General features: G+C 39.8%; 2 protein-coding genes across 6 annotated transcripts; both read right to left on the reverse strand.

The window, feature by feature from the left end:
- Window positions 1-41: 41 nt before the first annotated feature.
- LOC145478049 (uncharacterized) lies at window positions 42-5,131 on the reverse strand. 4 transcript variants are annotated; one of them, XM_081455946.1, is made up of 7 exons: window positions 3,843-5,131; window positions 3,139-3,236; window positions 2,506-2,679; window positions 1,849-2,028; window positions 1,525-1,632; window positions 815-1,063; window positions 42-573 (listed from the first exon to the last, which is right to left on the reverse strand). In XM_081455946.1, the coding sequence occupies exons 2-7, from the start codon at window positions 3,209-3,211 to the stop codon at window positions 53-55; spliced, it is 1,305 nt and encodes a 434-aa protein (XP_081312072.1). In that variant the 5' UTR covers window positions 3,212-3,236; window positions 3,843-5,131; the 3' UTR covers window positions 42-52. The 4 variants fall into 4 exon arrangements, with proteins under 4 accessions (XP_081312072.1, XP_081312071.1, XP_081312070.1 ...); XM_081455945.1 differs by having other exon boundaries at window positions 3,528-5,131; XM_081455944.1 differs by having other exon boundaries at window positions 3,139-5,131.
- A 6-nt stretch (window positions 5,132-5,137) lies between these two features.
- Window positions 5,138-8,970, reverse strand: LOC145478044 (uncharacterized). 2 transcript variants are annotated; one of them, XM_081455936.1, is made up of 6 exons: window positions 8,898-8,970; window positions 8,718-8,774; window positions 8,488-8,586; window positions 6,192-8,291; window positions 5,738-5,887; window positions 5,138-5,634 (listed from the first exon to the last, which is right to left on the reverse strand). In XM_081455936.1, the coding sequence occupies exons 1-6, from the start codon at window positions 8,968-8,970 to the stop codon at window positions 5,138-5,140; spliced, it is 2,976 nt and encodes a 991-aa protein (XP_081312062.1). The 2 variants fall into 2 exon arrangements, with proteins under 2 accessions (XP_081312062.1, XP_081312061.1); XM_081455935.1 differs by lacking the exon at window positions 8,488-8,586 and having other exon boundaries at window positions 5,621-5,887.
- Window positions 8,971-12,052: the final 3,082 nt, after the last annotated feature.

Below are 12,052 nucleotides of genomic sequence, written 5' to 3' on the forward strand. Positions count from 1 at the left end.
TCAGTCTCATTATCAGACAAAAGACAGTTTGTTAACAGCAATTGTTGTCAGCCTAAATTCCTTCATTTCCTGTTGTAATTGTGTGCCTTTTCGCATTTGGTTTGGAAATCTTTTCCTTTATTGTAGCATACACATCCTGTACCGGTCCTGCCCTCTGGACATTGTCCCTGATGCGATGAATGTCATTTCCCAGGGGTCTGTACAATGCTACAACTATGACGTATTTGCCGCTTGGACTTGGTGCTGCACCCATTCCTAATTGAGTGGTGTCTTTCCAAACCATCTGCGTGAAGTGCTTCACTTTATCGTTCAGCTCTGGATAAGAGAAGCTGAAAGCCTTCTTTTCACTGTACCATATCGTTGTCGCCTTCAGAGGCGCTCTCGGTAGGTCGTGCCAAATCTGAGCGATGTTCTCACCGACTGGCTCCCCTTGGAAGGTGGAAGGGTCGCTGGCTACAGATTCTGCTGTGCGCTGGGCTTGTTCAGCTAGGGTAGCATTCCACTGAAGAGGGAACACGTGATGCATCGCCCTGAGTTTGTTATGAGCCACCAGGGCTTCTTGAAATACTGCATCTGTTTTGATAGAGAATAGTAATACATTTTCCTGTGTCACATATGGACTTCAGAACTAAACAAAATACAGATTTTCCCCTTCCATTTACCCTTCAAGCCCCAGTGCAAATGTAGCATTTTTCTTATAGTGCAAGTTATGGAACCTTTCTACCTTCCAAAAACTCTGTTACCTCGTTTGTATCCCACAATTTAAAACTGAAAACCTCGATTCTCTAAATCGCCACCTTCTGTCGATACTTACTGCTGCCAGTGCTGCTCCTGTTACTGGGGGTGACACTGGTGATGATGTTGGTGGCCATGGTAGGGTTGGCCAAGGTGGTGGTGTTAGGAAGAGTTCCAGTTCCACTGGTATTTTTGGGCTTATCCTCCTGTTTAACGACGGCAATGCTGTCATTCTGAGGAGATTGGATGTTTCTGTTTTCATCATGCCTCTTCTGTTGATCTGCTTTTTCCTCGGCGATGTATATCTCGAGGGTTTTACGTGAAGCGGCTTTTGGTGGGTATCATGCACATGCAGGGGAAAAAAATTGAACAGAGTATGTCTATCTTTAAATGGAGATCTCACCCAGAGTTATCTTACTACCTCGAATGAACATCTAAGACACCTGGCAAACTTTCTCTTCGCGAAGAATATACTGGAATCTTCAGAAGCTGATTCACCCGTATTTCTTCCTTAGATGTATAAGCCGGACAGAATGGACTGTTTGGCTGACTGAAAGCTCCTGAATTTCTTAGTTGTTAATACTCCGACTAGTATCACGAGTACTGAGAGGGCGTTTAAACGAGTTAGGGGGGTAACAGTGGTGCAACACCTCAAACTAGCTGCGAGATTAGCTTCCTTGCAAAACGTGAGCCTCTCGGTAAAGTAAGTTACTAATTATTTCTATGCTCTCTCTATATACGCATTTGTCAACTGGACTGAACAAGGGATTATTTACGCAAGTAACTCACCTTCTGCAATGGACTCTTCTGGCCCGTATGCCGATTGCTTGTCATCTTCAGCCCCGACCAGTAAACCTTTGTTCTTTAGCTTGTTCAACTCTTTTCCCAAAAAATGACCTATTATAGAATACAAAGTATCATATAATCAATACTCTAGACACATCTGTAGGAAAATTTATGTTTTCTTTTAACTAAAAATGAGATTTAATTGAAGAACACTCTTCAGGATTTTACTGACCGAATCGAATATAACGGGCAAGGCCTTTCTCTGGAAGGAAAGAGTTTACAACTGTGTGCTCCGTATAAGTTGGACATGTTTTTATTGTAACCCACCTGGTCGCCTTCCATCTTGGATGATAAATTTGTCGTCATCCTGAGATTTGTATGGGCGCACAGCATCGAGTATCTCCTCCTTATTTCTCTCTCTTCCCGTTACTTCACTTAATATGTCTGTAGCAGGAGCTGACGTATCGTTTAATTCTTCCTCGTATTCACGTGTTTCATCAGTACCATCTGTAAATGCAACAAATCATCTTTGTGCGGTACAACCATCCCCGCCTCTAATGTGACGCGAATGGAGTAGTCCAAAGGCATTCAATGAACGTTTCTGATTACCATCTATACAATGGCTTTCCACTGACATAATTTCTTGGTACTATCGAGTTCACTTGAAATATTAGTCTGCTTCTTAGCTCTCGGTCACTGTCCTCGTGAATGAAGGATGACGGATTATTTGCGTGGGTGATATGTAGGAGGGATGTTAAGATATAACCCTCAGGATTGCCTCCTACTTCAATTCCCCGAATGTTCCTTACACGAGATTGCCCTCAGTGGGGCCGATAAACAAAAGATATGAATCATGTGAATCTAGAAAATGAAAATGACTAGCAAATAGTTAATGTGCTAAAGAAATATCAATAAAGTCCTTTCAGAAGTGTCAACTTTAGAGGCTCGCTAATGGTGTTAATTACGTCGATACAGTTTATATACCTTCTGGAAGTGGCCTTTGAACTTCAATTCGCCTGTTACCTCGTCCAATCAACGGACTCAGAGATTTTGGTTTCTTTGTTAAGACAACACCAGTATTGATCAGAACATCCGAACTCTTCTTTGTTGCATTTGCAATAAGTACGTGGTTTGTCCTAGTGTTGTGTGGACCCAGTTCTGCGTAGAGTTTCATAAATATACAGGATACAAACGTCAGAAAAAAGGCTCTCTCCAAGAGTTACAGGGATAAATGACCCTGCTACAATTGGTTTGCAATTCATGAAATTAAAGGACCACTGTGAATTGCAGCATATAACCTAAGTGACATAATGAGATGAATTTTCACTTTTGTGTTATCTACACAGGCATCAACTACGACAACGAAGTTGTAACTACTTCTCGTGCAACACACCTCAGAGAATTTCCACGCAATGCCGTTGTTCTTCACGAACGATAACACGCGTTTTGTTTTGTACTTTTAGCTACTTTTGGCTTATGGAATTAATAGCGACTGAAATGTACGAAAAAAAGACATGAAACGCAACTGTGATAAGCCTTTCTATCTGTTTAGGCTGGTTGTGTAACAGTATGGCTAGTCATTTGTTTCCCTTTCAAAGAACCTAAAATGTAACTCACCTTTTGCTTGTAACAAGACAGGAATAAGCAGCAACAGACTAACGCGTTTTAAATTAAGACGATTCAGTTCCATTGTTTTATCCTCTCAACCGAGGGACCTGGAAATGGGACGGTTCATTATATAGATATCCTAATACACTTTAATCTTACTTTTGTTTCGATGCTACAAAGTCTCGTGCCAGAGTCGTTTAATATATTGATACGGTTCTGAGAGAAGGCGAACTCTTATTGTCTTACGCGGGCTTCAGTGCCGGTAAATTACCGTCGTTATTAGAAGTTAATACGGCGGTTAAACTATATATGAATGACACTGTTGTTTTTGTACGTTTACTAAATTGGTGTTTAATGATACACAGCAGAAAAGTAAACAAACAATATACAAATATTACCTTTCCATCTTCGGCCATGAGAAACTCCATTTTGTTCTTCGCGAGCTGTTTAATTAAGACTCCAATTTACATTACATCATCCCGCTCTTAACCGACATCGAAGAAAAGTCGCTTGTCAATGGTAGCTGAGCAAGTTACTAGCCAGTGAAGAATCGATATTGGTGACCTCTTGGCTTAGTGTTATGAGCGAGAAGGCCAACAACAGGTAGCAATTCACAGATGAACGATTATTTAAGTTACTTTGCAGTGACCAACAGGAGAAATTACTTCAGTAACTATTTGAGCTTACCAGAGATGTCCTAAGCTTTGTCTTACCTGAATCGATAAGAGAGTCCTGTTTGGTTTTCAAACCGTTTCTTTTATTTAAATCTGTGCTCGATTGACCATGAAAGAATTCTTAAGAGAAAAAGTTCTCGACCTTTTTTTCAGCTGCAATTGTGTGGTCGTTTCGTCTTCCAAGCAAGCGCGATTTGAAGGACTGTCAAAAACCGTTCCATTACATTATTGTAGTACCACCCAGTTGTTTAGTTTGCGACAGAACATTTCACGTATCACTCCGCCTTCCTTTCTAGGACGCAGGTGGCCTCTGTGATATGCTTTTTTAAAGTGTTTACTGAGAGTAACATAGCCACTACGGCAATTTCATTGGTGTGGATTCGTGCCTTCTTTAAAGGATATTTGAAATACGTCTCGTGCAATTTTTCAGACATGGATACGACGAAAATGTCATGTTGAAAATTATATGAATCATAACATCACTTGCCAAGTTAAGGATGTAAATTCTGGCTTACCTGTTTTACAAGTGTAAACTTGGTCACAGGTTTGACGCTAAAGCTGTTGTCGTTTCGCTTGTTTCCTCTACATAAATCCGACAAAATGTTGGTTAATCGCGTCTTCCCTCGTCTTAATTTGCTAAATGCTACAGAAGCTGTAGCTGAGGTTTGCGAGTCATATATCGGCAGTGCTATGTACTTAAGGTTAGTTTTGAAAAAACGGAGCTTAAGACTTTTAGTTAAGCTTAGTTTAAAAAGCTACGTCAGAACAAATAATGCGGGGCTAAGGCTCAAAGTGTCTAACAAATCATTGACGCAGCACATCACCTCGGTGCTGTAATTGATAAAGAGGGCATATTTCACTTGGTATATGCGCCGATGATTGTTTATGAACAAAATCAAACAATTAAATGCTCAAAATAAAATCCTCAAATGGTCAGTAATGTACATGCCAAAAGCCCAGTCTTGACACCCACAGCGCACACCCCGGTCATTCGAATAGTTCGTCTGGTCGCTATTCGATCATGGTGTCCATATCAACTGTGTTCGCCTGTATACAGTGGAACCTCGATATAACGAAGTGCCAAGAGACCGGCAAAATATGTTCGCTATAACGAGGTTTCGTTGTATTGGGGTTCTTTTCCATACATTTTACGTCTATTGCTGGGGCGAACAATATTGTTATAACGAGAACTTCGTTATATAGAGGCTCGTTAAATCGAGGTTCCACTGTATTCTCACAATGGAGTTTTTTCGCCTTTACCTGGGGTTTACTCGGTCAGGAGATTTCGTAACATATAACTAAAAAAAATAAGTGATAATGTCATTCACTATGTGTCATTTGACATTTGCTAAACGTTTTCCTCTTTTAAATGTTGCATACAAATCAAGTTTAACTCCAGGTCGCAGGATGTTTTGCCGTAAATGGCCCTCACTAGAAATCGGTGGATCGTAAAGAGCGACGACAAAAGCATATTCTCCATTGACGCTTTTAGCTATAGCTAGTCCCATTTTTTTCGTTTCTTTCCATACAATTTGCACAAAATGTCGAGTTTTATCGTTTATCTTAGGGTACGAAAAACTGTACGATTGAATTTCACTGTACCACTTCTCTATTGCCTTTTTGGCCGTACTTTCTCCAGTATACAGTATCTGAGCAACACTCTCCCCTTGCGGCTCTCGCAGGTCGTCCAAAGTAAGGAAATCTTTTGATGCCAAACTTTTAGCAATCTTCTCAGCCTTTCTTGCTAAGGAAACTGACCAGGACAGCGGTGGTGAGAAATGCTTGGTTCTGAGCTTGTTGTGCTCTTCCAACGATTCTCTTTCCACTTCATCTAAGATAACATGGTAATGATTAACATGTTTGAGTAAATGCGAGTAATTATAAAGTTAACTGAGTTTATCGTAATTCTGCAACATCAGTGCTTTGTGATATACCTGGACAAAAACGTTTTCGACAAGTTTTTGTTTGAAGCAAGTCTTTTTGAGAGCATGTGGTGACGAGGCAGATGCGTGCTCTCACAGACGTTCCTTTTCCACACGTCACTGAGCACGTGGACCAGTCGTTCCATTCACTGAACGAAACATCTGAGGAACAGATATCCAAGTCAACAGTTAGTATAATGTTGTAAAAAGCGTTAAAAGATTCTTGATTTGCTTCATAACGTTTCGCGCAATAAATCCACTGTAGAACACAAAACTATTGTTTTATCTGAATACTTAAGGAAAGCTCAATCTTTCCAAACTTCTCTATTATCTCAGGTCATCAAGCTGTTTCAACCTGTGACTGCTCTCGCTTTGCACACACTTTCGCGACTTATATAACCTATGGCAAATACTGCCATAAAAGAATAACATTTTTCAATGATTTTGTTGTTATTAAGGTGCTGACCTTTCTCGCTGCGAGTGTCATCATTTTCATCCTGAGGCGTTGGATGTATTGGATAGTAATAGAGATTCTTCAGCGAGACACTTGTCGGTATGTATCTTGAGGATTTCGTAGGAACAGATCTTGTAGCCCCTGTCCCTCTCAAATAAGATATGATGTTTTCAATTTTTATAAGGTCTCCTAAGGAGTAAATATCCGATAAAGGATCATTGCTTTGCTGGTTTCTTCGGACGCCAGTTGACGTTGGCTTTTTACCATTTCCATAATCACGTGTGTGGCTGTAATGAAGCTGTGTCTTCCCCTTAAGTTGTGGTTTTTTGAAAGCAAGTTTTGTGCCAGGCGTTTGTTCGACTCCTTTCCAAGTTTCTTCCGCTTTTTGATTCATTAGCTGCTGTTCATCATTGCCATGTGATCTAGTATTGTGTTCGGCGCTACGAGTTCCCTCACCTGTGTTCTTCGCTGTACCTTTTCCAGTTTCATAGAAAACTTTGGGAACTGAAAATGTCACTGAGGATGTGTCGGAATTCGAATTCTGGATAACTTTTGTTTCGCCGTGACGAGGTTTCACGACACTATCTACCTTAGACGATGTACTAGGTATTTTTCCATCGTTTCCAACTTCATCACGATCAGTGGGTATGTGCTTGATACTTGTTTGATCTAATGTTTTGCTGTTGTCGAATTCTTCCTCCCTGGTATGAGAAATATTTTGGGTAGCTTTACCCTGGTTGATAATCTTATCCTCTTGGCCTTTGTCGATGTTGTTCTCTTGACTTTTTAATATGTGAGTATTTTCAATCACTTGATTGTTTTTAGCGTTCTGCGTTTCGTGGTATTTTAGTTCCTTCGATTTATCGTTACCATTTGCATGATTTGTTTTGATATTGGCAATTTCTTGACCATCCTTGATGACGTTGGCATTCGATTCTTGCTCATGGTTGTTATTCCCTTCGTCTTCCATCTCGCTATGTACAACCTTATTACTCTCTTTTTCAGAAACCTCACCACTACCACTCTCGGAAGTCATATCATTATTGGAGTCGGTGTCTGCGTTATCATCGTCAGATGCATTGTATGCGTGAGTGCTTTCATCATCCTTTCTTTCACTATTTCTTCCACGATCACCTTTTCGCTGATTACGATCTGAGATATTGTCATTTAACATTGAAATATTTTCTTCACCATCGGAGTTTAATTCTTCCTCGCGGTCGTCCTGGTCTTGGTATTTTCTTCCAAGGTTTTCAAAGTTATTACTTTGGACGTCAGAGTTGACTAGATTATCGGTATCATCAACATTCTCGTAGTTATCAATATTTACGAAGTTGTCTAATTCTTTGTATAATTTTGCATCCTGGTTCTCTATTTGTTGGTTAAGATTCTTCATGGAAGATACTCGAGGTCTTTGCTCATCATACTCTTCGCTATCTTTATCATCTTCGTCGTACGATCTATCATCAATGGCACCGTCGTCAACGCCGTCACTAATACCATCCCATGATTTTTGCCCTTGGTCCCTGTTTTCATATTCAGAGAAGTCATCATGTTGGAAGTCATCATATTTGTTTTTCCATTTTGTTGTCTTGGCAAGAAGCTTGCTGATCTGAGCATTAATGTGATTCGTTGGATCATCTTCATCTTGATCGTAATCTTGGAGAGAGTGCAAATTACTGTCGTGTGCAAACGAAGTGCTGTCCTTAACTGACGGGCCGTGATGTCTTCTACTACCGTCATTTCTGTGATGGAAATTAGAATGGGCATTATATTCAGTTTTGTCTTGATTTTCCTTATGAGTGGAGTACGTGTTGTGACTGAAACTATCTATATTTCCTAACACACTACTGTCCTCAAAGGACTTCACGTTAAAGTCGTTAGGATCTTTCATAAGCCAGTCAATAGCTTCTTGATTGCCTTTAAAGTCTGCTTTGGTTTCCACGTTGTATTCCGGCATATCCCGTAAATCGTATCCTCCATCTTTACTGCTATCGGAAAGTGATATCTGATCCACTCCGTTCTTGTACTTTTCGCCTTCGTACTGGTCTCCATCTGCCTCCAGAGAAACGTCTAACGGACGAAAGTCTTCAATTCCATTTTCTTGAAGCATCACTAATTAAAGCAATGAAAAAAATGGCTTCAGTTTACTTAAATTTTTTTTTAACTCTTGTTTTCCCCAAATGTAAAAAGACGCCCCTCCAGGTGCCATGTAATTCTGTACTGGTTCCCTACGTATTACACTTGTTTAAAAAGAAGATTTGATTTTGTCTGGCGTAGCTAACAGCCACGCTTTATTGCTGTTACTTACTTCCCTCATCTCTACTGTCTTCAAGTAGTTTTGGTTTCACAAACGCATTCAAGTTGTCGAGGTCATGCGGAGCTACGCGACTGTTGAGGATCACCAGATCTGCATGCAACATACACAAGATTGATAAAACAAATATCACAATATAATGGGGCAGAAATTCATGCAAACGCCACTTAAAGCAAAGTACAATAACTCCAGTATGCAATACGCCTCCAACGACTTTCAGTTACCTTGTAATGGCTTTCCCCTGTGAATCACGTCAATCTTTTTCCTGTCGATTCTTACTCCTGTAGAAAAAAAAATCTCACTTAAAGAACGTTGGTAATGACGGCGATCCTATCCTGGCCATCATCATTATAACATTGTTGGCATTAGTTAAAAGATGAACGCGATGTTGTGATGTCCCTTACCCTCAACACAGTTCTGTTCGATTGTGTGTAGAAATAATATCACCAAGACTGTTACGAAAGCCATCTCAAACATTCAGCTTTTAGAATCTAAACAAATCAGATAGAATTATGTTACACTTTGCATTTACTCACGAAGAGTATAAGAGAAATTTTAAGAATAAATACTAACTGTTTCGCTTATCACTAGTTTCAGTAGCATGAAGCGTCTAGAGGTATTTCTACTCCCCCCTGGATGGGATGCTAGTCCATCGCAGGTTTACCTATCGCATTAAATTCACTAGTGCCCATTTATACACACTGGGTGGAGAGAGGCACTGTGAGAGTAAAGTGCCTTCTCAAGAATGAGCACAAACACAGTATCCATGGCCAGGACTTGAACCCGGACCGCTCGATCCGATGTTAATCGAGCTCACTAACCATGAGGCCACCGCTTCCACCATCCCACCATCCCACCGCACCGGCCTGATGGGTCACTTGGCTCGTATACAGACTTAACCTTTCAGTACTAACTGGTAGTTCATGTGAGATAATGTCTAAAATTTTCCAGTCCCTTTCCGAAACCCAGGTTTGACCAATTGGTCCATAAATTAATTGTACGAAAACACGTGTCTGGATGTGCCATCTAGCAGTTAAAAAAGGTTGACGCCTCTGAAAAATTGTCTTAACAATCATGCTGTGGATTCAGTGATTGAAACTAGATTTATCATGTAACGGTTGTGTATACTGACTGGCAACATGTTACGATGTTTAATAATATACTTGAAAGTGAAATAGTGATATTTAGAGAAGTTGAAAGAAAGAAACCCACAAACATCTCTGGGTCTCCTTCTTAATTGCTTCACGACTGCTTAAATTTCTCACTGGCTTTTGCATCAGCCGCGCAATATGTAAATGAGCTGTTTCATACACTTTTGTTTCGATCCACTTCACCAAATAATTATTGGCAACTGATCATATTTTGAAGATTATAGTCCTCCAGTCATAACATCAAATTAAATATACTGGCATTCATGTTGGAATGATAAGCAGATTCTAAAGCCTCGACAAATTATCAAACATTTATATAACACCAGATGGGACGGAACGGCTAAATTACCAAATATTGTTTAGCGGGGGAAACGTGTTCGATGAAAATATGTGTTCTAATCAGCATGCTGCTTTAGAGGGTTTGATCGTTTCGCCCAAGCTTGGTCACAAGTATATGGATTCCATTGACATGATTTATTTTACTCACCTTTAAGTCTATAAAATAGATTCCTATCCCATATTTGATGGCTTCGTAGAGGAGCTCTATCGTCCGAAAGATGTTCGTAAATGAATAGTTGATAAATTCCGTCAATAGATAAGATTCTTATTCATTTACTATTCCATTAGATGAAGGCAGTTTGTACTGGATATAAACAGTGAGAACACTTTTGTACTTTCGATTCCTGACCTCTAAATTCTCTAGTAAAGGAGCCAAGTAAAATGTCAAAAATATGAATTTTAACAAAATTTGCTCAATCACCCAACTGTGACGGTTCTTTTGCGGGTTATAGATTGATTCAGTTACAACGCATGATTTCCTCAATAGATGTGAATGAGAAAAGAAAAAAAGAACTGCTTACATCGAATTCCTTTTACGGCTGGTTATGGTTGAACGAGATGAAACAAGTGTTATGTCGAATGTGCCATTATTTTGTTGGCGGAATGTGTTTCAGTGATTTGCGCCAAATGTTTACCTGAGACAACTAGCACTCTTCTTTAACCTTGCCTTACCTCTTGCAAGGCTGTTGATGGAAGATGGAAATAGATTACAATTTGAACGAAGTTGAAAACACTTCTATTAATTCTGGTATTCCTTTGGAATTAAAAGCTTACAACTATCACAATGCAACATGGTAGTGTCCCTCAACTAGTACCCGCTGCTGGTGTTGCTGAAGACACTTTTTGGGACAGTTTCCATTCCCGACTTTCTTTACTGCGTGTTTGAAGCTGAACAGAACGAACTTGGACTGTTTCTCCCATGTAAGCTAAGTTATTGGTACTCGATGAACATTAAACTCACAGTGCCTTTGGAGGAAAAGATATATTACCTATTGTTTAGTTCGGCCAAAGTTACTAACACTTAAGTGTGTGGAACAGGACTTCTGGGCAACGAGTCGTGGTGTGACGAAGTCTATGCCATAACGAACACATTTTCCCAGTCCATTGGCACTTCGTTACATCAGAGTTTCACTGTGCCGAGTTGGTTCCATGCATTTTAGTGTTAGTAAATTTGACTGAAGAATATCATTCGTTTTACTAGGGACTCTGTAAAATGGGGCTGACTGTTACCATGGTCAAAGAATTTACCCGCCAATTATATTTAATTTTTCCTTCATTTTAAGTTTTTCGTTGATAAGCTCCGATTAAACTAAAAATTCCATCGAAAATCAAAATGTGTCACTGATTGTCAACTACGTTCTCAAGACGTGTTCATAGTCAACATTGTAGCGGTCACATTTCTGAGGAGTGTAAATGTCGCGCCATTCCTCCCGGTGTTCTAAAACTCATGGCATACTTCGTTCCGATCGACCAGACTTGGTCGACCCGGCGAATAAAAGAATGCCAGAAAAGGGTTCATAGTCACGTTCTATTGAAATAGTAAGCCTACTTTTGGTATCTCACTAATGTTCAAATTCAACTACTGAGGGGGAATCTGGAGTTTCATTTTATAAACGTTTGAAGTCAAGGGTCCTATTTTCAATACTTTGTCAAAGTTACATTTCAGCGATATTTCAGAAGACATTACACTGTCTTATGGAACACTTTTCTGAAACTGAAACTGAAACTTCTTCGTATTTATAATATGTATAAGAGACGTACAGGCAACCATGATGAGATACATCGAACTAGTCAATTTGTTTATTGTCTTAATCGTATCTACAACAAACACTTACAGTTGTTAAACTCATTGGACTCGCCCATTGTGGCATTGTGGCCCACTTTGCACATTTTCATTTATCAAAAGTAACGAGACGATTTCTAATTGCTCATAGTTGCAATGAACGGAGTAATAAATAACAATTATTCCTTGTGCTCACGTTGGATTCCTGGATTGTCAAAATAATTTGACAACGTTTTCGGCATTTTAGTTACATCGCTATCCAGAGTAAGCCTGTTCCTAATAATGC

Source organism: Orbicella franksi, chromosome 2, assembly GCF_964199315.1.
Source record: "Orbicella franksi chromosome 2, jaOrbFran1.1, whole genome shotgun sequence".
Lineage (NCBI taxonomy): Eukaryota > Metazoa > Cnidaria > Anthozoa > Scleractinia > Merulinidae > Orbicella > Orbicella franksi.

Bases quoted from the DNA above. Each gene is read 5' to 3' on its own strand.
- LOC145478049 (XM_081455946.1), bottom strand. From the start codon at position 3,211: ATGGAACTGAATCGTCTTAATTTAAAACGCGTTAGTCTGTTGCTGCTT. The intron at 2,680-3,138 runs GTGAGTTACATT...AACTCTACGCAG, and splicing joins TGTCTTGTTACAAGCAAAAG to AACTGGGTCCACACAACACT. The intron at 574-814 runs GTAAGTATCGAC...CTATCAAAACAG, and splicing joins CAGGAGCAGCACTGGCAGCA to ATGCAGTATTTCAAGAAGCC.
- LOC145478044 (XM_081455936.1), bottom strand. From the start codon at position 8,970: ATGTTTGAGATGGCTTTCGTAACAGTCTTGGTGATATTATTTCTACAC. The intron at 8,775-8,897 runs GTAAGGGACATC...TTTTTTCTACAG, and splicing joins CGAACAGAACTGTGTTGAGG to GAGTAAGAATCGACAGGAAA. The intron at 5,635-5,737 runs GTATATCACAAA...ATGTTATCTTAG, and splicing joins TCGAAAACGTTTTTGTCCAG to ATGAAGTGGAAAGAGAATCG.